General features: G+C 43.8%; 1 protein-coding gene across 6 annotated transcripts in view; it reads right to left on the bottom strand.

Moving 5' to 3' along the window:
* Window positions 1–22,820, bottom strand: part of akap7 (A kinase (PRKA) anchor protein 7) — a 209,997-nt gene that overhangs the window by 46,849 nt on the left and 140,328 nt on the right. For 3 of the 6 annotated variants that reach the window (XM_085997131.1, XM_085997139.1, XM_085997130.1), the window contains exon 8: window positions 20,827–20,919. The exons of 2 other annotated variants lie outside the window; for them this stretch is intronic. In XM_085997131.1, the coding sequence (XP_085853257.1) occupies window positions 20,827–20,919 (93 nt within the window). Of the gene's footprint in view, window positions 1–6,085; window positions 6,186–20,826; window positions 20,920–22,820 lie in introns of all 6 variants that reach the window. One more of the 6 variants, XM_085997134.1, reaches the window with a different exon arrangement.

The following is a 22,820-nucleotide window of genomic DNA, read 5'->3' on the forward strand; positions in this document are numbered from 1 at the left end:
ATGTTGGATTCATTAGATTTCAAGGAGGGATTCTTCTTATGTTTTAGAGTACACACGATTGCTGCACTTACAAACATTGTCTATGGATGTATCCGATTTGTACACTCGATTTTTTTTAATTCTGGAGCCCACCGTGTTCTTATGTTTATGCTGAAAGGCAGTAAGTACTACACTCTTGGATTGTTAAGTGCAGGTTAACATCAATAGTAAGATTGGTTTACGAATAAGATTATTACACAGAAGCAGTAATGTATAGCAAGATACTGATAGTAAAAACAGTTAGAAAGGAATTGGCCCGCAAAGGGTTAAATGCCTTTTCTAGAACATATTTCTTAGTTTGTTGCAATGATAAGGCTTTAGGGTGAAATATTCTTGTGAGCATTCAACAGCGCAATGCCTTACGTAATCAATCAGTTCCTCATTCATCCTACAGAGTCATAAGGCAGGATTTACCTTGTGAGTTATTCCAGCATTATGTAGACAGGAGGAGCAGAAAATTGGATGGGCACCCATTCCACCAGATCCTTGTCCTTGTATTTGATACAAGGATCTACTAGTCATTTCAACGGATGCTAGAAGCGTCTTTCCAAACGTGGGTGGGTGCATGCAACTGAGGTGGTAATGATGGAGTGACATCATATGTCACATTTACCACTGCTGGTCACACTTGGGTACAACAGAAGTCCATTGTCAGTAGGAAATGAGAAAATTGGTTGCAACTTTAAAACAACAGAGCAGAAACTTAAAAGAACAGGGAGTTCCATCTTTATAATATTGCAATAGGGAACATGAGAGAGAATGTGTGCCCAGGCCAGCAGCCACGCTATGTGATTCTGTGAACCTGCAGCATGCAGGAACCGTGTGTCAGCAGTGGTCTTGGTGCTTGTTGCTCGTCATGTTTAATGGGCAAAAGAGCAAACGCATTGGCATGGCAGCAATACAGAGGGCTAAATCCTAGGCATAACTGTGCATTTGCAAAGTAGATGAACAGTTGCCAGCATGCTGTGCATCCTAAACAACAACAACTTGCATTTATACAACGCCTTTAACGTAATAAAAACGTCCCAAGGAGTTTATGATGCTCCGTCCATGATGTTCCACCAAATTTAGTTAAGTGCTGTTAACATGTATCATAAGGTAAGGTTGTAAAATTCAGTAAATAAGGGCACATTTACTTCAACAACCATCTGGAATCCAGCAAATTTCTTCCTCACCTGCTCTCAGGTTCTGTACACAGGTAAGATAGCATTGACTTTTCAAGCCTTCCCATCCAGCTTGCTTTGATGCTGCTCTTGACTGGAGGATGTCCCTTAGTAACAAAAAGGGCCACCCTCTCTACAAGACCTCCAAAGCTGTATCTTGGAATGGAGCCATTCTACTTTGTTAACTTGCTTCACCCATTTCTTCTCTCTAAATAGCTTTAAATGTGCCAGCTAACCCACATCTCGACCCTGGTGCATTCCCAACATGTCATAAGCTGTGCGCATGATGATATTATGTAAACGAGCTGACCTCACATTATATACAGCACTCCTGCTCCCACTGCACTGGGACCGCCTTAAGGCAAAATATTTTAGAAAAGGTTTGCAACAATTCTAACCTTGATATTATTATTGCAATATATTAGTATATACAAACTATTAATCGGCTCAAAATTAAAAAAAAATGTAGTCTTCATTAAAATAGAGCATGGAGGAACATCATACTATTGTGTTAAATGCTCATATGCTAATATTAGTAATTGTCAGTATTATATTTACTATTTTTGCTTTGGGAACTGCCAAAGATGACATTCCACCATACCATTGCTAAGATTTTATTTTTTAATAGTCTGAATGTGTATTGGGATGTTTCAATTTCTTTTAGCACTTTCATTCCCATGAGATGAAAAGTGTGAAAGCACTGCCATTGGAGGGGCAGTAAACTGACATAATAACATTCAATACTTGGCTTGGCACTAAAGCTGGTGTCCATCATGTGAAGGTCAAAATGCAGCACAGCACTCTAAAACTCAACATGGAAATGGGCTGACAGCTATGACCATCCCAATATGTGAGCTAGCTACTGAATTCATTTAAAAAAAAACTACCTTAACAAAGGTAAGCTGAATGACAATTTTGGATTTTAGTTCCTGACACTTTCTAAGGCAAATCCCATTTTTGTAAACCTTCTCAGGATTTGTTTAATTCACATGTTCTCATAGTATTGTTGCACTTGCCTGTACATTTACAAGATGAACCAGTAGACTGTCCCCAGCATAACAAGTAACAGTCATTTTACTGAGTATTCAAAGGCAAGTCTGAGGGCAGACTAAGAACACAAGTTCATGGGGCTCTTGGAATCTTGGCAACAAATATATCCCTGGCTTCTAGGACTGCTTGCTAAGAAGCTGTGAGTCTGAAGGCATAACTGAAACACACGGAGCCTATATCTCCATATGTCAGTCAACTGTTGTCACGAATACCAGTGCAGAATTTGTGCAGCTTGTGTGGAGGAGTGGAAAGATTTACACAAGATCCTCCATTGCCTTCCTTTATCTTTTTTCTTCTCCTAGTGATTCAACTCAACTGAAAATAAAATAAAATTGTACTTCCACATCTTATCATAACTGTATTGTACATTTTCCATTTCCCAAAAGGTAATTCAATGAAATAAAAGCAAAGGTTCTTAGAATAAACATTTCATGGCACTCATACTCTCGTGAGGCTGATCATAACTCGCTGGTAACTATCACTCGCGAATTATCCTCTCCCACTTAGATGCAAATACCATACAACACATAAAAATCCTATCACATGTCTCCATGTCTTCTATTTAATATGCAAGAGGACACCATAAACAACCTGACAATATTGCAGAATGGGATACCTCAAAGATAGGCTGACATATGATACAGGAACAGCCAATTAATGTCAAAATATTATGCTCATTTACCTAATGTCAGTGAATAGTAAATAAAGCAGCCACAATGCAAATCTCTAACTTTTCTGATTCAAGTTTCATTATTCAGGTTTTTCCAGTTAAGGTCAGCCTGAGAACCAAATGTATAATATGCCATCCAACATTAATTAAATATATTAATATAGTCCCAAATTCCACAATCATTTGGGGCAAAAGTGTAATAGTTCTGGCATGGGGGGCCAGATTTTGGAGTATAGGTCAGATACATCAGACTTATACCCATTCTAAAATACACACTAAATTTTGGTGCCCACCCCCAAGGTGGTGGATATATGCAAAGGACAGGATAATGAGAGTTAAAGCAGCTGTCCCAGAAATTCTGCCATTTGTGCCTGATTTGCACCTGACTTAACTTCAGCCTGTAGGAAAGAGGAATAAGTTTTCTACATGACTTGCAAAACCAGAAAGTGGTTGAGTTCACAAGCTTTGAGAGTCCACAATCTGTCTGAAATATAGGCTTTGATTACAGCAATTAGAAAATTATTTTCTCAGCTGTGCTACTAAGGAGGAATTCTGCAAACTGCCTTTCAGCAGCTTTTGGCAGGGAACCATTTTTCTTCCCATCCTTCTGTCATGGAGCCCTTATCATGGGGTTCTGTACGGCCATTCCCATATATGGCCTTATAATGGAAGTAGAACAGAAGATGGAGAAAGAGGAAATGAGAGAGACATGCAGAATAAGGATTCCCAAAAGAGAAGACAACTAACTGGGAGGTATTCTTTCACTAAGGTCTGTAGACCATGCTGCTCCCTTGAGAATGTATCACAAGAGATCTGCTTAAGAAGGCAAATGGTTCAGTAAGGAGACATGGATTTAATTCTGTCCTGTGGAAAATTGACCTCCAAACATCCTCTCAAACACAAAAAATAAAGAGATAACTTCTGAACATTGCACTTCATGTTACAAAGTTTTTTTTTTTTTTTTTACTGTACACGTATATATTTACAACAAGTGTTTTGTTTCATGCCTACCCCTATTGCCTCGCCATGCTGTTCTTAAAACTATCCTGGTGTTGCACCAAGGTGCTACCTGTGGGCCAGGGGTGTGAGTAGTTTTTGGTTGTGCTGTGGTATCATGAGTCTCTTGGGAATGGGCTTTGTTTCAGGGCTGAGTCTCGGGAGGATTCTTCAGTGGGGTACGTGACCACTGCAGGCAGCCTGGTCCTATACCCTGACACCTACATAAGCAAGCATCTGATGGAGCTGGCTAGAAAGGTCACATGAATTACTATCAGGAAAGAGGATGGCATTATGAAGGTGGACAGCATTTGTGCCCCCTGATCAGTGAAATCTAAACTGATGGATCAGCTAGATCCTGCAGGCCCTAGGAGATGGCACCCCAGAGTTCTCAGAAGCCAGTTGCTATCATTCTGTTCAAACAGCTCCTCAAGGCCTGTGGTCAAAGCATCCACATAGGATGCACTGACAAGTCTGCAAAACTCTGTCTGGGGAACAAATGCAGGCGCCCCTGTTGCTGCCAGTCGCTCCAGTTATTGCCACATCAAGTCAAATCCTTCTGGCACAGAGGATGATGTTGGACTCTGCTATGACCCCTCCCTTCTGTCTCAGGTGCTCCAAAATGGTCCTGTGCCACCACGAGTGCACTGCTCATCCAGCATCCCTCCTTTTAGAACAGAGCTCCGGAAATCTGAGTCGGCAAGTTCTGGAGCCAGAGGCTGATTTCAGGAGAGCCTCCACTGCACTGCCAGATCTTACTTTCACCTCTGACTACTCCATTCCCTCGTGTGTCATGTCTCACTCAGTGGAAAAACCCACATTATAACTATCTACATTCTCCCCGGGATTGATTTCTCTGGGAAAGTGAGATAGAAAGAATGAATTGATGGCGTGAATGAGGGAGGATGTGGCTGATTGGCCAGGGATGAAAGGCTGCTTGTCTCTTTCCTCCTCCTCAGTAGTATCTTGCTTTGGGTTGTTTAGAGGAAAACAAAATGAAGAGATATATTAGGCAGCTACCTGGACAGTTCCTCTGTAACTTCTGAAGGTGCCCAATCATGTTGCTTGCTAATAAGGTTATGGGTTCAAGTCCCACTCCAGGGACTTGAGCACAAAATCTAGGCCGACAATCCCGTGCACTACTGAGGGACTGCTGCACTGTCAGAGGTGCCGTCTTTCAGATGAGATGTTAAACCTAGGCCCCGTCTGTCCTCTCAGGTGGACATAAAAGATTCCTGGCACCGTTTCAAAAAAGAGCAGGGCAGTTAGCCCCGGTGTCCAAGCCAATATTTATTCCTCAATCAACATCACAAAAACAGATTATCTGGTGATTATCACATTGCTGTTTGTGGGAGCTTTTTGTGCACAAATTGGTTGCCGCGTTTCCTACATTACAAGAGTGACTACACTTCAAAAACTACTTCATTGGATGTCAAGAACTTTGGGATGTCCGGTGGTCATGAACGGCGCTATATAAATGTAAATCTTTATTTTTTTTAATGTGTTTGCACTCCCAAACCATTATACAGGCAAGTTGCTGAGAGCCCAGACAAACCGGGCTTCCTAAGTCTCAGCCTCATGGCTTCCCAAGGTCTCCAAGGCTTCTTTTTCACAAGGGGTCCGAGGTCTGTTGTCAGGAGATCAACACCTGTGGCCTAAGATTCCCAGTGCGAGAGAAGCTGTGAGTATTGCAGAGAAGGCTGGGCAGATAGTTTTGTTACAAAAGTTTAACACACAGGAGGTGAATGTCCTAGCCATTTTTGATGAATATGTGGCATATAAAGCGGGCAAGAAAATTTTTGTGGCAGGATAATCGGTCAGTAGCTGTTTCCGCCCGTTTTCCGTCATTAAATTGCTTCCGGAGACCTTTTGCGTTTTTTGGCCCTTGCCGCAATCTCTCTGGCAAGTCTCAAGTGCATTCATTTCAACATATGCTAATGAGAGTCAATGGCCCTGCAGATCCCAGTTTCCTGCTTTGAAACTTGCAATGCACTCAGGGTAACTTAGACTGAAGTTTATAAGGCGCATCCGATGCTAGGATCGGATGATACAGGCGGAAGCAGACGTATTTGAGTCTGAAAAGTCTGGGGAGTTTGACTAGTGAAATCTACACCTAGGACACACTTTTTGCAGTGATTTTTCTTTTTGCCATTCTGCCTATACGCACCTGGACTTGCTTCTCACTGCTTTCGACAGGATCAGTCTACCAGCAGATGTTCGCTGCCACCCATCCACCCGCATTGAGAGTTTTTCTGGAGCAGGTATGGCTAAAGCCATTTTCATGGAGGAGAAGCAAAATCATTGTGACGTGAAGCAAGAGAGAGTCAGGCAGCATTTAAAGACGATGCAGTCCACTATTACCACCCCCACCACCATAGAATATACAGGCAGCGTAGGTCATACGAGAGCTTTACTGAGGAATTATGTATAAGAACAGTGTGCTTCACCAAAGGGGCCATAGGGCAGCTCCATCACCTACTGCGTAATGACCTCCAGCCACACTCATCTACTTGCACTGTTCCTGTGGCTAGGGACCTCACTAAGAGTGGCGAAAACAGCGGCAGAGATGCACTACAACAAAGCACATGCCTCTACTTGATTAGTTGAGAGGATCATCGGGGTCTTAAAGGTATGCTTTCGCTACCTGGATTGAGAGGGGCTCTGCAGTATGCTCTAGATCACGTATCACGATGAGCTGTAGCCTGCTCTTTTCTTCACAACTACACCACTTAGGAAAGAAAGAACTTGCATTTATATAGGGCCTTTCACGAGCTCAGGACGTCCCAAAGCACTTTACAGCCAATGAAGTACTTCTGAAATGTAGTCACTGTTGTAACGTAGGAAGTAAGGGCTGGGCCTTGTGGCATTGGTGGCGTCGAGGCTCTGGCTCCTTTGGAGCTGGAACTAAATGCAGGAGAGCATCACAATGACCTACATTCAAAGGACTCCTCAGTGACTTGTGCAAGGGTCATCAGAGCACATCTCATCCTTGTTGTCCTCTGTGTAACACTGGGGTCACAGTCTAAGGATAAGAGGTAAGCCATTTAGGACAGAAATGAGGAGGAATTTCTTCACCCAGAAAGTGGTGAACCTGTGGAATTCTCTACCACAGAAGGCAGTAGAGGCCAATTCATTAAATATATTCAAGAAGGAGTTGGATACATTTCTTAAGGCTAAAGGGATCAAGGGGTATGGGGAGAAAGCAGGGACAGGGTACTGAATTTGGATGATCAGTCATGATCTCATTGAATGGCGGAGCAGGCTCGAGGGGCTGAATGGCCTACTCCTGCTCCTATCTTCTATGTTTCTATGTAACACAGTCTACCTTTGGCATCGCTGCCTTACCTCCTTATCCCCCACTTTCAAATAAAGGGACATTCACTCCATCCCTTTAAATTTGACTTGCACACAATTTACCTCACTCACCACAAGTCTGCTCTTCCAAATAGACACATTTAGTGGTATGCTAATAAGCTGATTTCGGAATATTAGGTGTAATCAGGCAATTTGCATGTCTCTGTCTGAAGATGTCAAAAGTCAGTCGAGCAATAACTATGCCAAAAAAGAGGGATATCTAGCCTACTGTGTTGATAACTATGGGCAAAACCCTTCAGCCCACCACACAGCTGTGCAGTTATTGAACCAATGTGCTGCAAAATAGAAAAAGAAAATACTGCAGATGCAGGAAATCTGAAATAAAAACAGAAAATGCTGGAGAAATTCAGCAGGCCAGGCAGCATCTGTGAAGAGAGAAACAGAATTAACGTTTCAGGTCGATGACCTTTCATCAGAACTGGAAAAAAGCAGGAAATGGAACAGATTTTTAAGCAAGTGTAGGGGCTGGGAAATGGGGGAGGGGATGAAAGAACAAAAGGGAAGGTCTGTGATAGGATAGAAGGCAGGAGAAGTTAAGAAACATTAAGAGATATTCAAGGCAAGAGGAGATAGTAATGGGACAGGTTAAAAAACAAAGGATGGCTCGAGATGAAGTGTAAATTGCACTGGCAGAATGAGAGACAGCTGCCATGTGGGAGAGAAGAACAGAAGGCACAAACAAAGTGTGGATAAATAAAAAATATATATATGATAGGGGCCAGGTTATGATCTGAAATTGTTGAACTCTATGTTGAGTCCAGAAGGCTGTAAAGTGCCTAATCGAAAGATGGAGGTGCTGTTCCTCGAGCTTACGCTGAGCTTCCGTGGAACAATGCAAGAGGCCGAGGACGGTGAGATCTGAGTGGGAATGGAGCAGTGAATTAAAGTGACAGGCGACCGGAAGCTCGGGGTCCCCCTTACGGACTGAACGGAGGTGTTCCGCAAAGCGGTCACCCAATCTGCGTTTGGTCTCCCCAATGTAGAGGAGACCACATCGTGAGCAGCGAATACAGTATACTAGATTGCAAGAAGTACACGTAAATCGCTATTTGACCTGGAAGGGGTGTTTGAGGCCCTGGACAGTGGGAAAGGGGGAGGTATGAGGGCATGTGTTTCATCTCCTGCGCTTGCACGGGAAGGTGCCGGGCAAAGGGGAAGGGGTGTTGGGGGTGATAGCGGAGTGGACTAGGGTGTCGCGGAGGGAGCGGTCTCTGCGGAATGCTGAAAGGGGAGGTGAGGGGAAGATGTGTTTGGTGGTGGGATCCCGCTGGAGGTGGCGGAAAATGATCCATTAAATGTGAAGGCTGGTGGGGTGAAAGGTGAGGACAAGGGGAACTCTATCGTGGTTCCGGAAGGGGGGGGCAGGAATGAGGGCAGAAGTGCAGGAGATAGAACGGACACGGCCAAGGGCCGTGTCAACCACTGTAGAGGATAATCCTCGGTTGAGGAAAAAGGAAGACATGTTGGAAGCACTGGTATGGAAGGTGGCATCGTCAGAGCAGGTGCAGCGGAGATGGAGAAACTGGGAGAATGGAATAGAGTCCTTACAGGAGGCGGGGTGGGAGGAAGTGTAGTCCAGGTAGCTGTGGGGGTAAGTGGGCTTGTAGTGAATGATTGTCAATAACCTATCCCCAGAGATGGAGACGGAGGAGTCGAGGAAGGGAAGGGAAGAATCGGAGATGGACCATGTGAAGGTGAGGGAAGGGTGGAAATTGGAAGCAAAGTGAATGAAATTATCTAGTTCAGGATGAGAGCAGGAAACGGCATCGATAGAGTCATGAATGTACCGGAAAAAGTGAGGAGGGGACCCGAGTAGGATTGGAATAAAGAGTGTTTCACATATCCCATGAAAAGGCAGGCATAGCTAGGACCCATGTGGGTACCCATAGCAACACCTTTGATTTGGAGGAAATGAGTGGAGTCAAAGGAGAAGTTGTTCAATGTGAGAACAAGTTCAGCCAGGCGGAGGAGGGTGGTGGTGGATGGGGACTGGTTGGGCCTCTGTTCAAGGAAGAAGCGGAGCGCCCTCAGGCCATCCTGGTGGGGGATGGAGGTGTAGAGGGATTGGACGTCCATGGTGAAAAGGAGGCGGTTGGGGCCAGGAAACTGGAAACAGCGATTTACTTGCACTTCTTGCAATCTAGTATACTGTATTCGCTGCTCACGATGTGGTCTCCTCTACATTGGGGAGACCAAACGCAGATTGGGTGACCGCTTTGCGGAACACCTCCATTCAGTCCGTAAGGGGGACCCCGAGCTTCCGGTCGCCTGTCACTTTAATTCACCGCCCCACTCCCACTCAGACCTCACCGTCCTCAGCCTCTTGCATTGTTCCACGGAAGCTCAGCGTAAGCTCGAGGAACAGCACCTCATCTTTCAATTAGGCACTTTACAGCCTTCTGGACTCAACATAGAGTTCAACAATTTCAGATCATAACCTGGCCCCTATCATATATATATTTTTTATCATATATATATTTTTTATCCACACTTTTTGTTTGTGCCTTCTGTTCTTCTCTCCCACATGGCAGCTGTCTTTCATTCTGCCAGCGCAATGTACACCATCTAGAGCCATCCTTTGTTTCTTAACCTGTCCCATTACCATCTCCTTTTGCCTTGAATATCTCTTAATGTTTCTTAACTTTTCCTGCCTTCTATCCTATCACAGACCTTTCCTTTTGTTCTTTCATCCCCTCCCCCATTTCCCAGCCCCTACACTTGCTTAAAAATCTGTTCCATTTCCTGCTGTTTTCCAGTTCTGACGAAAGGTCATCGACCTGAAACGTTAACTCTGTTTCTCTCTTCACAGATGCCGTCTGACCTGCTGAATATCTCCAGCATTTTCTGTTTTTATTTGCTGCATAATAGATCGTTTATATTTTTCAGAAAACCAAATGGACTGTCCAAGGACTTAGCAGTGTGTAAAATCTCAATCTAATATCATGTCCAAGACATCCTCAGACTTAATTTAAAGGAAAAAGAAAACCATCTTGGCGGTGTTCTGTTCTTTGGAGCCTTAAGAAGTTTACGTGCTGCTCGATGCAGAGGAAGAACTTGAAGGTGTGCATGAGCTTCTTGTAATTAGAATTATGGTTGATGGTATATTTGAAAGCCCCATGTCATCAACGTGAACGATGAGGGAGATTACTTTGATTGTCACAAGTTCTAGCTTAGCATTAAGGATTTTTTATACTTCGCTTAAAACTTTTGTAGGGAAAGCAGGAAAGCTGACATTATGAATCTCCCAACTATCAAGAATCTTCCTCTGATAATAAAAGGAAAGAACCCTGGGAATGGGAATTGCTCCAGCGTTGCTATATCAGTATGCTGCTCACAATCCAGGCAGCTGGATAATTTGTATTTAACCCAGAGTTAATATGCTGGCAAAATCTGCTGGCAACTAATGTTTTTTTTTAAGCTTAGTATGGTTGCTTTTTAACATATGTTTTTAAATACCTCACCCTGAATCCCAATGCAGCAACATTGGAGTTAATTTTATAATTTTTGCTGAAAAAATACTAGTTTTGAAAGATATGTAATTTTATTAAAAATAATTGATATGTAAAGGAACTGAAGAGTATGGCTCAGTGACATTACCAAAAAAATTGTTAATTCTCTCCATTGTGGTTGTACTCTGAATCACATTTGGCTCTGATCCAGGGATACTAGCCCAGAAATCTTAAGTACTTTCTGCTGATTGGCCTGCTGGGCTGCATCAGATAGGATGCTGCGGGACACCCTGCACTACTAATAGTCTAACATAGAAGGTATCAACATGCACACATCTGTTCTTCCCTGAGTTTTGGAATGAATCACTATTATGAGTCTCTCTCTCAGTAGGGGTAGGTTTAAATTCCAGAGTGGCGCAGTGTGAAGAGTTGAAAATTCATCATGTTGCTGTGCTGTCCCTCATGTCATTGCTAAGCTACTACCTTGTTTGTGAATATAAAAAACACCAAATGCAATTTCATTAATTTAACTTGAAGAATTGATTTTTTTTTTAGCTCTGAGATGGTAGTATGAGATTAACGGCTCAATTCAGCAACCCTTGTTCAATAACCAACCAATCTAACCCCCCTGGCCCAGTCATGGAAAATAAGTTCCTTGTTCGAATTAGCCTCAATATCCCATGTTCCCAATGGTGACTTGCAGCAGAATAATTTCCATTTGTAGTCTGTCTATTCTGGAATGAGCAAAAAGTATCAAAGATTAAATGGCCCTTTCATTTAGTGGAGTGCAGTAACTTTATCTTCAACATTTACAAAATTACAGTTCAGAATAAAGGAACAGAAACATTACTAAATTATTTTCATGATTTATAAATTATATAAGTAAATGATTTTACATATATGTAAAATTTAACTTTAAAAAATCAGTTGTTTGATTTTAAATAATGAAGCAGCTGATTTAATTAGAAAACAAATGGTATGAGCAAAAGAATGCAACAATTCTATGATTTGTTATTTTTCCCTCCTCTCCAAAGTCTCCCTATGCATCAGGTAAAAGAGCAGGATGGAGACCTGTTCTTTGGCCTCCAACAAAGCTGCTCTATAAATGGCTACCAGGAGGAATTTTAGACTTTCCTCCTTTCCTGTAGGGAAAAAGGGTCAGGAACTAACTTACAAAAGAAATGTTCAAAGCCTCAAAATGAAGGTCACTAACTAACCCTGAAACTCCAACTCCAGAAGAGCAGGACTTCTACCCGCCCAATGGACTCAACGTTGATCTACCAGAAATCACAGGGTCTGATCATTTTAATATTACTGTGCAGGACAAAGACGCAATTCCTGCCAATTGGTGAGTTACGTCAGTCAACTATGGACTATACGTGTGTGGGGAGGGGGTAGAGGAAGCACTCGTGAGGTCAAGATTTAAAACAGGACTTCTCTCAAAGAAAAACTAACGAGCAGCAATCTGAAGAAGTGGCTCCAACAGGAACAAGCTGCAAACTTCTCAGAGTGATATAAATATTATTCTTACTGAAATTAGACACAGAATAAATGCAATAGTAGAATTGATTGGCAAGAGAACACAAGAGCCAGGACCATGTGGTAAGAAGTAGCACAGGTAGTAAGGATAAACTTACTCCAAGGCCCTTTTGCAAAACAGGAGTCTAATATTGTGAACAAAGGTAAGTGTGATGGCTGCAGGTCACCATTAATGTATTATTTTGTATATTTCAGGCAGTAGACCTATATTTACCCTAACAGTGCATTCACAAATCTAAGGGTATCACTGTGAACTGTTGCGACACTGCAATTCAACTGCAAGACTTCAATTACATGGATACAGTATCCTGCAATAAATGCATGCCTGTTGAAGTCTCACTACCTCTATGGGAATTCCATAAAGAACTGATAAGAAATCTCAAATAGTTGTCACATTAAACATTGTGTGACTGACAACAAGCATACTTTTGTCATGCAGGAAAATATTGTGCACAATTCCAGAGAAGGACAGGGATAGCAGTAGGAGGAAGCAATTCAAATCCTGTTAATCCGCTCAGCTAATATTGTAGGGGATGGAGCCAGGGGAGGGCCTGCGCCCACAGATGGTCTGTGCTGACTAAGTAAGTGCTACTTATTAAAGATAAGAAATGGTTTCTCCTTGTTTTAGGCTCATACTGTGAGGAGACTCTTATGTGAGCCTAACAAGATGGAAAAAGTGAACAGAAGGAAACTGATTATATTTCTCATTCTTTTTAACTTCTCAGAAGCCAGTAAAATTCTGTTGAGAGAGAGAGGACTCTATGTCAGAACCTTCAACACCTGGCTCTGCCTACAGAAAGTGGCCTACTGTGTCATGAACTCTTATCACTAGCAGTCATCAGCCCAGATAGGTTAAATTTAAGGTGATAGTCTAGGCAAGGAATTGACACTTACAAGGATGCCAGAGAATGAGGTATTAGAGGTGGAGCAAGATATACCTGAGTGGAATCATAGAATGATACAGCACAGAAGGAGGCCATTCAGCTGGCTCTTTGGTAGACCTATCCAATTAATCCCTTTCCCCTGCTCTTTCCCCATGGCCTGTAATTTCCACCCCCCCACCCCACCCATCAAATATTTATTTAATACTCTTTTGAAAGTTACTATTGAACACCCTTTCAGGCAGTACAATCTAGATCACAAAAATGTTTTCTCATGTTGCCTCTGGTTCTTTTGCTAATTACCTTAAATCTGAGACCTCTGGTTACCGACCCTTCTGCCACTGGAAACAGTTTCTCTTTATTTACTCTATCAAAACCATTCTAATGGGGCGTCAGATCTGGACTATGGAACATTTAGGCGATGATCTCAGAGGTCCTGCCATGAAAAGTTTTTATACGTATGTGAAAAGGAAATGACAGGCGCAGGTAAATGTAGGTCCTTTACAGTCAGAGACGGGAGAATTTATAATGGGGAATGAGGAAATGGCAGAGAAATGAAATAAATACTTTGTTTCTGTCTTCACGGAGGAAGACACAAAAAACCTCCCAGGAATACGAGAAAACCAAGGGTGTGGCGAGAATGAGGAACTTAAAGAAATTATTAGTAAAAAAACAGTACTAGCAAAATTAATGGAACTAAAAGTCGATAAATCCCAAGGACCGGATGACCTACATCCTAGGGTTTTGAAAGAGGTGGCCATTGGAATAGTGGACGCATTGGTTGTCACCTTCCAAAATTCTATAGATTCTGGAACGGTTCCTGCAGATTGGAGGATAGCAAATGTAACCCTGCTATTTAAGAAAGGAGTGAGAGAGAAAACGGGGAACTACAGACCTGTTAGCCTCACATCAGTAGTTGGGAAAATGCTGGAATCTATTATAAAGGATGCAATAACTGGGCACTTAGAAACTAATAATAAGATTGGGCAGAGTCGACATGGATTTAAGAAAGGGAAGTCCTGTTTAACAAACCTATTGGAGTTCTTTGAGGATGGAACTAGTGGAGTAGACAAAGGGGAACCGGTAGATGAGGTGTATTTGGATTTTCAGAAGGCCTTCGATATTGTCCCACACAAGAGGTTGGTGAACAAAATTAGGGTACATGGAATTGGGGGTAATATACTAGCATGGATTGAGAATTGGTTAACAGACAGAAAACAAAAAGTAGGGATAAACGGGTCTTTTACAGGATGGCAGGCTGTGACTAGTGGGGTACCGCAAGGATTGGTGCTTGGACCCCAGCTATTCACAATCTATATCAATGATTTGGATGAGGGGACTAAATATAACATTTCCAAATTTGCTGATGATACAAAGCTAGGTGGCAGTGTCAGTTGTGAAGAGGCTTCAAGGGGATCTCGACAGGCTCAGTGAGTAGGCGAGAACATGGTAGATGGAATATAATGCAGATAAATGTGAAGTTGTCCACTTGGTAGAAAAAACAGAAAGGCAGAGTATTTCCTAAATGGTGAAAGATTGGGGAATGCAGATGCTCAAAGGGACCTGGGTGTCTTTGTACATGAGTCACTGAAAGTGAATGTGGAGGTGCAGCAAGCCATTAGGAAGGCAAATGGTATGCTGGCCTTCATTACAAGAGGATTTGAGTACAGGAGTAAAGATGTCTTACTCCAATTATATAGGGCCTTGGAGAGACCACACCTGGAGTACTGTGTACAATTTTGGTCTCCTAAGTAAGGATATACTTGCCATAGAGGGAGTGCAACGAAGGTTCACGAGATTGATTCCTGGGATGGCGAGACTGTCGTATGAGAAGAAATTGAGTAAACTAGGCCTGCATTTTCTTGAATTCAGAAGAATGAGAGGGGATCTCATTGAAGCATACAAAATTATTACAGGGCTCGATAGGGTGGCTGCTGGGAGAATGTTTCTCTTGGCTGGGGAGTCTAGAACCAGGGGCCACAGCCTCGGGATAAAGGGTAGGCCATTCAGGACTGAGATGAGCAGAAATTTCTTCACACAGAGGGTGGTGAATCTTTGGAATTCTCTACCCCAGGGGGCGGTGGAGGCTCAGTCATTGGGTATATTCAAAACAGAAGTTGATAGATTTCCGACTAGTAAGGGCATCAAGGGATATGGCAACAGGGCCGGTGAATGGAGTTGAGGCAGGAGATCAGCCATGATCTCATTGAATGGCGGAGCAGGCTCAAAGGGCCGAATGGCCTACACCTGCTCCTATTTCTTATGTTCTTAAAAGACAAACATAGAAAAATAGAAGATAGGAGCAGGAGTAGGCCATTCGGCCCCTCGAGCCTGCTCCGCCATTCAATGAGATCATGGCTGATCATCCAAATTCAGTACCTGGTCCCTGCTTTCTCCCCATACCCCTTGATCCCTTTAGCCTTAAGAAATATATCCAACTCCTTCTTGAATATATTTAATGAATTGGCCTCTACTGCCTTCTGTGGTAGAGAATTCCACAGGTTCACCACTCTCTGGGTGAAGAAATTCCTCCTCATTTCTGTCCTAAATGGCTTACCTTATCCTTAGACTGTGACCCCTGGGTCTGGACTCCCCAACCATCGGGAACATCCTTCCTGCATCTAGTCTGTCCAGTCCTGTCAGAATTTTATAAGTTTCAATGAGATCCCCTCTCATTCTTCTAAACTCCAGCCCAATCGACCCAATCTCTCCTCATACGTCAGTCCTGCCATCCCAGGTATCAGCCTGGTGAATCTTCGCTGAACTCCTTCCATGGCAAGAACATCCTTCCTCAGATAAGGCGACCAGAACTGCACACAATACTCAAGATGTGGTCTCACCGAGGCCCTGTATAACTGCAGCAAGACATCCTTGTTCCTGTACTCAAACCCTCTCGCTACGAAGGCCAACATACCATTTGTCTTCTTAACCGCCTGCTGCACCTGCATGCTTACCTTCAGCGACTGGTGCACAAGGACACCCAGGTCTCGTTGCACTTCCCCTTCTCCCAATCTATTGCCATTCAGATAATAATCTGCCTTCCTGTTTTTGCCACCAAAGTGGATAACCTCACATTTATCCACGTTATATTGCATCTGCCATGCTTCTGCCCAATCACCCAACCTGTCCAAATCATCCTGGAGTTTCTCGGCATCCTCCTCACAGCACACACGTCCACCCAGCTTTGTGTCGTCTGCAAATTTGGAGATATTACATCTAGTTCCCTTGTCTAGATCATTAATATATATTGTGAATAGCTGGGGTCCAAGGACCGATCCCTGCGGTACCCCACTAGTCACTGCCTGCCACTCGGAAAAAGACCCGTTTATTCCAACTCTTTACTTTCTGTCTGCCAACCAGTTCTCTATCCAAGTCAATACCTTGCCCCCAATCCCACGTGCCTTAACTTTACACAATAATCTCTTATGCGGGACCTTATCGAAAGCCTTCTGAAAGTCCAAATACACCACATCCACTGGTTCTCCCTTATCTATTTTACCAGTTACATCCTCAAAAAATTCCAGTAGATTAGTCAAGCACGATTTACCTTTATCTGATCCTGTCACTGTTTTCCAAGTGCTCTGCTATTACATCTTTTATAATGGACTCTAACATTTTCCCCACTACCGATACTTGCAGAGCATCAGAACCATATGAAACCACGACAAAGACTCATCAAAAATCTGCATCAGATAGTCGGGATGGCAGCAGAGCCCAATGCCATCCTTTGTAACACTATCAGTGTTGGCTTCTCTACAATGCTGTAGCTCCTGGAGCGAGTGGCAACTCCAGGAATTTCTGCACACGTCCCACAGAAAACAGAAGCCTCCTGACACATAACTCCATGGATGTATTGAGGAGTGATCTTCTGGGGCTATACATCTTAGTGGTTGGGTGTCTATTGGAGTGTCTAGATCTCCCAAGGTGTTGCCTTAAGAGCCTGGCCTTTCGGGTAATGTTCCGTATAAGCTGCGCTTTGTTCTGCTGTTTCTTTCAATGCGCGGTCCCTTTAAATTTCTGCGCATGCACGGTATTTACAATGTAAAAGCCGGCGAGCGCCTGCGTGGGATCTTTCCCATTACTGCGCAGCCGCTTAGAGGGAACATTGCTTTTGGGTTGCCTGCTGTTCCTCCGCTTATTCCTGCTCCAGCAAATAAATCATAAAAAGGGGTAACTCCTGTGGGGGGGAAAATACTTTGCAGCCTTCCCCTTCATTTTAGAAAAATTCGAGGGAGAATTCCAAAATAAAGAGCAAAAAAAACCTGATAAAAGACCAATCCAAGGTAAAGCTACAAGCCACTATCTCACAGCACAATGTAATACGTCAATGGAGTGGGCCTTTGGCGTAGCGGTAGCATCCCCACCGCTGGGCCAGAAGGCGTAGGGTTTCGAACCCCGCTCCAGACAGTCCCGGCAAGTGGAGTCGAAGCTCCGGCTCTAAATTCTGGGTTGACATCCAGCGGGATACTTGCGTCCGTGGGTGTGGGTGGCACCGCCCCCCTCGTATGGGTTGTGGGAGCCCGTAAAACCCTCCCGCCATAGGACTAACCACCCTAATGGCTGGTACGAAGATGGTTACGGTCACGGAAGGAGCATTAATCGTGGCCAGAAATCCTTCCACCACTTCATACAGTTCCCCAAAGGGAACAGTATGAAGACATGTACGACGACGACCTTTAAGATCTCAGCATCAGCCTGCCACAGCTTCTGCTCTGTAACCCCTGTTACAGTGGCATAAGGTAGATTGGCGAATCCTAGGGTGCAAATTATGGAATTTAAGACTGATGATGTCAGCCTGGCCTAGACCACCCTGTTTGCATGGCTGCACATAAGCTACAGCAGGCGCATTTTACACCCTCCCTCAGTTCCAACAGAATTAAGGGCAGAACCTGAATGAGGCGTAAAATCGCTGGATTCTCTCGTCTTCCCAATTTCTGACCCTGTTCCAGTTTTATCCGCAGCATTTACACCCTACCAAACTATCAGAATTTCAGAACCTACGTTTTCTTCTAAACTTATTTAATTTTGTCTTTTGGCACAAATAGAAACCATCTGACAATTATGGAAACGGCTACGCTTGCTATGCTCAGATCTTTCATTTTCCAAGCCGGACTTGAGCCAGCTCACCAAACACGAAGTGACAGGGCATTGTGCTACAGCAAAATTAAATGATTCACCTTCCATAGTCTGAAAGTTGCTATACTTAGCCTTTTAATTTCAATTACATTTTAACATGATTTTTATCATCCATTTCCTTTTTGGTTTCCTTTATTCCTCATTATTTAACAAGACAAATAGAGCATTTCAGTTTCCTCTTCTACAACATTTGGATCCAGTTTATTTTAATCAATTCATTGCAGACTTCCCCTTGTTTTTCTTAGCTGCCCTTCAGTTAGTAAAAGGTCAATTATTAAGGATTTCTGTCGCTCAGTTTTATCTGTTAGAAACAGTAGCAGATGCAAAAACATGGCAAAGCTGAAAGCAGATAAATGATCAGTCCTTCTGGAACATGCTGCTATTTGGAGCTGAAGCCCATTTCTGACAGAGTATATACATAAGTAGACCAGTTGAAAAGCTGTTGATGTCCCCACTCTGAATTATATATCTGCATAACTCATGTACACCACTATGTGTGTACTTTATATATAGAGAGAGCATATAATAATAAACAGAAAAGTGCTGCAAGGCACGTGAGTGGTTCAGATATCGGTTGAATCCAATACAATCTCTGTCTTTCAAAACATTCCTAAATACATCAGTATCTGTCCCTCAATGCCACGAGTTTTAAATCTTCATCCTCATCTTTAAATAACTCCATTGTATTGGACTACGATCTCTTCTAGCCTCCTCCTGCCCTATATACCTTCCTGAACTCTCCATTCCTCTGACTCCAGCCTCTTGTGCATCCCCTCCGCCTTTTGTCCCACCAATGGCTATAGAGCCTTCAGCCACCGGACTCCTGCTCTCTGAAACTCCATTTGCCTTTCCACCTCTCTCTTTAAAAATCTCCTCAAAACCCATCTTTTCGACCAAACTATTGGTCACCCACCACCCCACCCAACCCTGCTTCTTTCCTGGCCAGTGGTCAGTTTCTATACGCCTACAAATACATAGGACATTCTTTACAATAATTACTGACTATCCAAAGCCTTTCCATCATCTACAAGTAAGGAGTGTGTTGGAATACTCTCCACTTGCCTGGATGAGGCAGCTCCAAAAACGCTCAAGAAGCTCGACACCATCTAGCACAAAGCAGCCCACTTAATTGGCACCCCATCCACCACCTTAAACATTTACTCCCTCCACCACCGCCGTACCGTGGCTGCAGTGTGTGTGTACCATCTACAAGGTGCATTGCAACAACTCGCCAATGCTCCTTCGATAGCACCTACCAAACCCGGGACCTCGACCACCTAGAAGGACAAGGGCAGCAGGCACGTGGGAACACCACCACCTCCAAGTTCCCCTCCAAGTCATACACCATCCTGACTTGGAAATATATCGCCATTCCTTCATCGTCGCTGGGTCAAAATCCTGGAACTCCCTCCCTAATAGCACTATGGGAGTACCTTCACCCCGCAGACTGCAGCAGTTCGAGAAGGCAACTCACCACTACCTTCTCAAGGGCAATTAGGGATGGGCAATAAATGCTGGCCTTGCAAGCAACATTCACATCCCAAGAACGCATTAAAAAAAATTAAACGTGCAAGTTGGAGTGTGTAGCAAGCTAGCAACATAAGGAGTTAGCATGTGGTTGACAATGCTATGGCAATCGCAGTATTATTGGGCGTGGAAGCCTGAGGCCTGGAATACACCCAATGCAGTCCAATGTGGGTGGACGTTGCAGAGTGCTGGGAGCATGCGCACAAACTGTTTACAAGGGCCGCAAAGATACTTCAATTAGGAAGATTCCCCCAAAATACGACTGAAGCATGTGAGCAGCATTTGAGTCGTGGGGCATCCATTCCCAATGGGTGCAGAAGATGAGGGCTGGTTAACTAAATTATTTTTCGCCTGGGGAGGCCCTTCCCTTTCTTAGGGCCACTTCGACATCAAAAGGCCTAGGTGTTCCATCATCACCATTGTCCTCCCCCCTCCCTACCACAAAAACACGCTGCCAATCAATGGGCAGCCAGCAGTTGTGTGACTCACCAGAATCACTGGAAAAATATTTAATTGATTTTGTTACCATGTAAGGTGAGCTCATGGCATGGCAGATGAGTGTCGCGGGACCAGTGGTCTATGTATATACCAGGTCCTTAAAGGGACCGCTGAATGCCACTCCAAAAAGGCTGCATGTAAGTTCTGCAATGATTTTTCTGGGGCTAGGAGGAGCACAAATGCTACCCCATTGTAATGAAATCTGTTTGTCTTGCCTGTATTCGTTTTGCACTCATGTATATTACCCTCCCCCACACGGTGTATAGTTTCACTTCCTCTTTCCTGACTAACCTGGAAGGTTCCAGGTCTTGGCTCTTGGCTCCGCCCCTGACTTCTCTTACTTAAAGATCTCAGGATCTGTATGACTCATTCCTGTGAGCCAGTCGGTGTGTTGAGATGTTAGCTCTGATCTTAGTGATTAAAAGCCAACTTGTTAAAGTCTATAACTTCTAGTTTTGTGGTTATTGAAGGCACATCACCCGTGTTATGTGTTCTCCTCCCACCTGCGGTGGCGCTGTCACAGCAGATAAATGGTTGGGTTTGTTCTCTTGGTTGGGTTTGTACTCTTTTGTTCTGTATTTTCTCTGGAACTTTCCCTTTGAATAAAGAAACAGCATGTTTGTAATCTCAGGGTTCTGAGCACTAATTGTGTTTAAGTGCAATGGCACAGGTACAGACACAACAAAGTGGCGACGAGGATCGGATGAATCTGCGTTATGGGAACTTTCTTGTTTTCGACTACAAAACACTCGGAACCGAGATTGCAGCATTACATTAATGTTACGGGTGCAGTGAGTAAACAGAAATTAAAATTTGAAATGTGACATGACTGCTATATTCGGAAACATCGGTGATTTTGATGAAAATGTTGAACAATGGAGCGCTTATACGGAACGTTTTGACTACTTTGTTTTGGCGAATGCGGTGGCAAACGTAAAGGTCGTGCCTACCTTTTTGAGTATAATGGGAGCAAAGACATTCAATTTACTGCGCAGCCTTGAACAGCCAGTTAAGCCAGGAACTAAAACATATAAACAACTAGTGGAAATTCTTGGAGCACATTTTTCACCGAAACCTCTGTGAAATCTAAATCTCTCAGCAATAACCAAACGGAATCAAGAGGAGGGGGAAACAGTGACTATGTTTGTTGCTGCTTTGAAAAGGTTGTCAGAACACTGCGAGTTCAAGGAGGTGCTGAATGACACCATTAGAGACAGACTTGTGTGTGGTCTGCAAAGTGCAGCCACACAGAAGCGCCTTTTTACTGAGGACAACCTTACTCTTGAAAAGGCCATTGAAGTTAGTGTCTCCATGGAGATGGCGGTAAAGGAGGCTCACCAGTTTAGTTCAACAGGGAGAGTTCACAAGGTGTCATCTGAGCCTAAATGTGCGCGGAACAGCACATGTTACCGTTGTGGAAAAACAGGCTATCACGCTAATGACTGCTGGTGTATGGAGCTGGAATGCCGAAACTGTGGCAAAAAGGGTCACATTGAACGTGCCTGTAGAGGTAAAAAAAGGAGAGCTGGGAAGCATGAAAACAAAATGTCTGTATTTGGACAAGAGAAGAAAAAGAGTGTTCATTCAGTGCAGCATGATGGAACAAGCGAAACAGAGCGACACCTCTGAGGAGGAAGAGGTGCACATACTGACGGTTGCAGGTGGTCCAAATGACGACTGGGTGTCACCACTGGCAGAGGGACAATCAGTGCGGATGGCGGTGGACACAGGCGCGGCTGAGTCCCTTGTTTCAGACACTGTCTGCAACAAAATGCTAAAGCACCTTACCCTTCAGCCAACAAACATTGTGCTAAAGACATATACCAGCGAACCGGTGGCCATGAGAGGCGCCATTGAGGTGACAGTTAAATTGAACGGACAGACTGCGAAACTGCCGCTATATGTGGTAAAGGGAAATTACCCATCTCTATTGGGACGTGCGTGGCTAGAGAAAATCACGCTGGACTGGCCTGCAGTCTGCATGATGTCAAAAGGGGAGTCAGGTCTGACTGCAGTTTTAAACAAACATGCAGAACTCTTCAATGGTGAACTTGGGAGCATGAAAAAGATCAGCGTGAGACTGAACATTAAACCTGACAGCAAGCCGAAGTTTCACAAAGCCCAACCTGTACCCTATGCAATTAGGCCAAAAGTTGAGGCTAACTTGGAGGCCTTAGTCGAGAAGGGAGTCCTGGAGCCTGTGAGCGTGAGCAAATGGGCCACACCCATTGTTCCTGTCCTGAAAAGGGATGGATCTATTCGAATCTGCGGGGATTTTAAAGTGACCATTAACCCGGTGCTGTCTGCGGAACAGTACCCTCTTCCCCTCATTGGTGATCTCTTTATGGGCCTGGCTGGAGGGCAAAAGTTCAGTAAAATAGACTTATGCCAGGCTTATCTACAAATGCATGTCGATGACAAATCAAAGGAGTTGCTGACAATTGTGACACACAAGGGGCTATACAGGTATTGCCGCCTTCCGTTTGGAATTACGTCA

The sequence above is a fragment of the Somniosus microcephalus genome, chromosome 9 (genome assembly GCF_052327205.1).
Source record: "Somniosus microcephalus isolate GS21.2 chromosome 9, FLI_Smic_1.0, whole genome shotgun sequence".
NCBI lineage: Eukaryota > Metazoa > Chordata > Chondrichthyes > Squaliformes > Somniosidae > Somniosus > Somniosus microcephalus.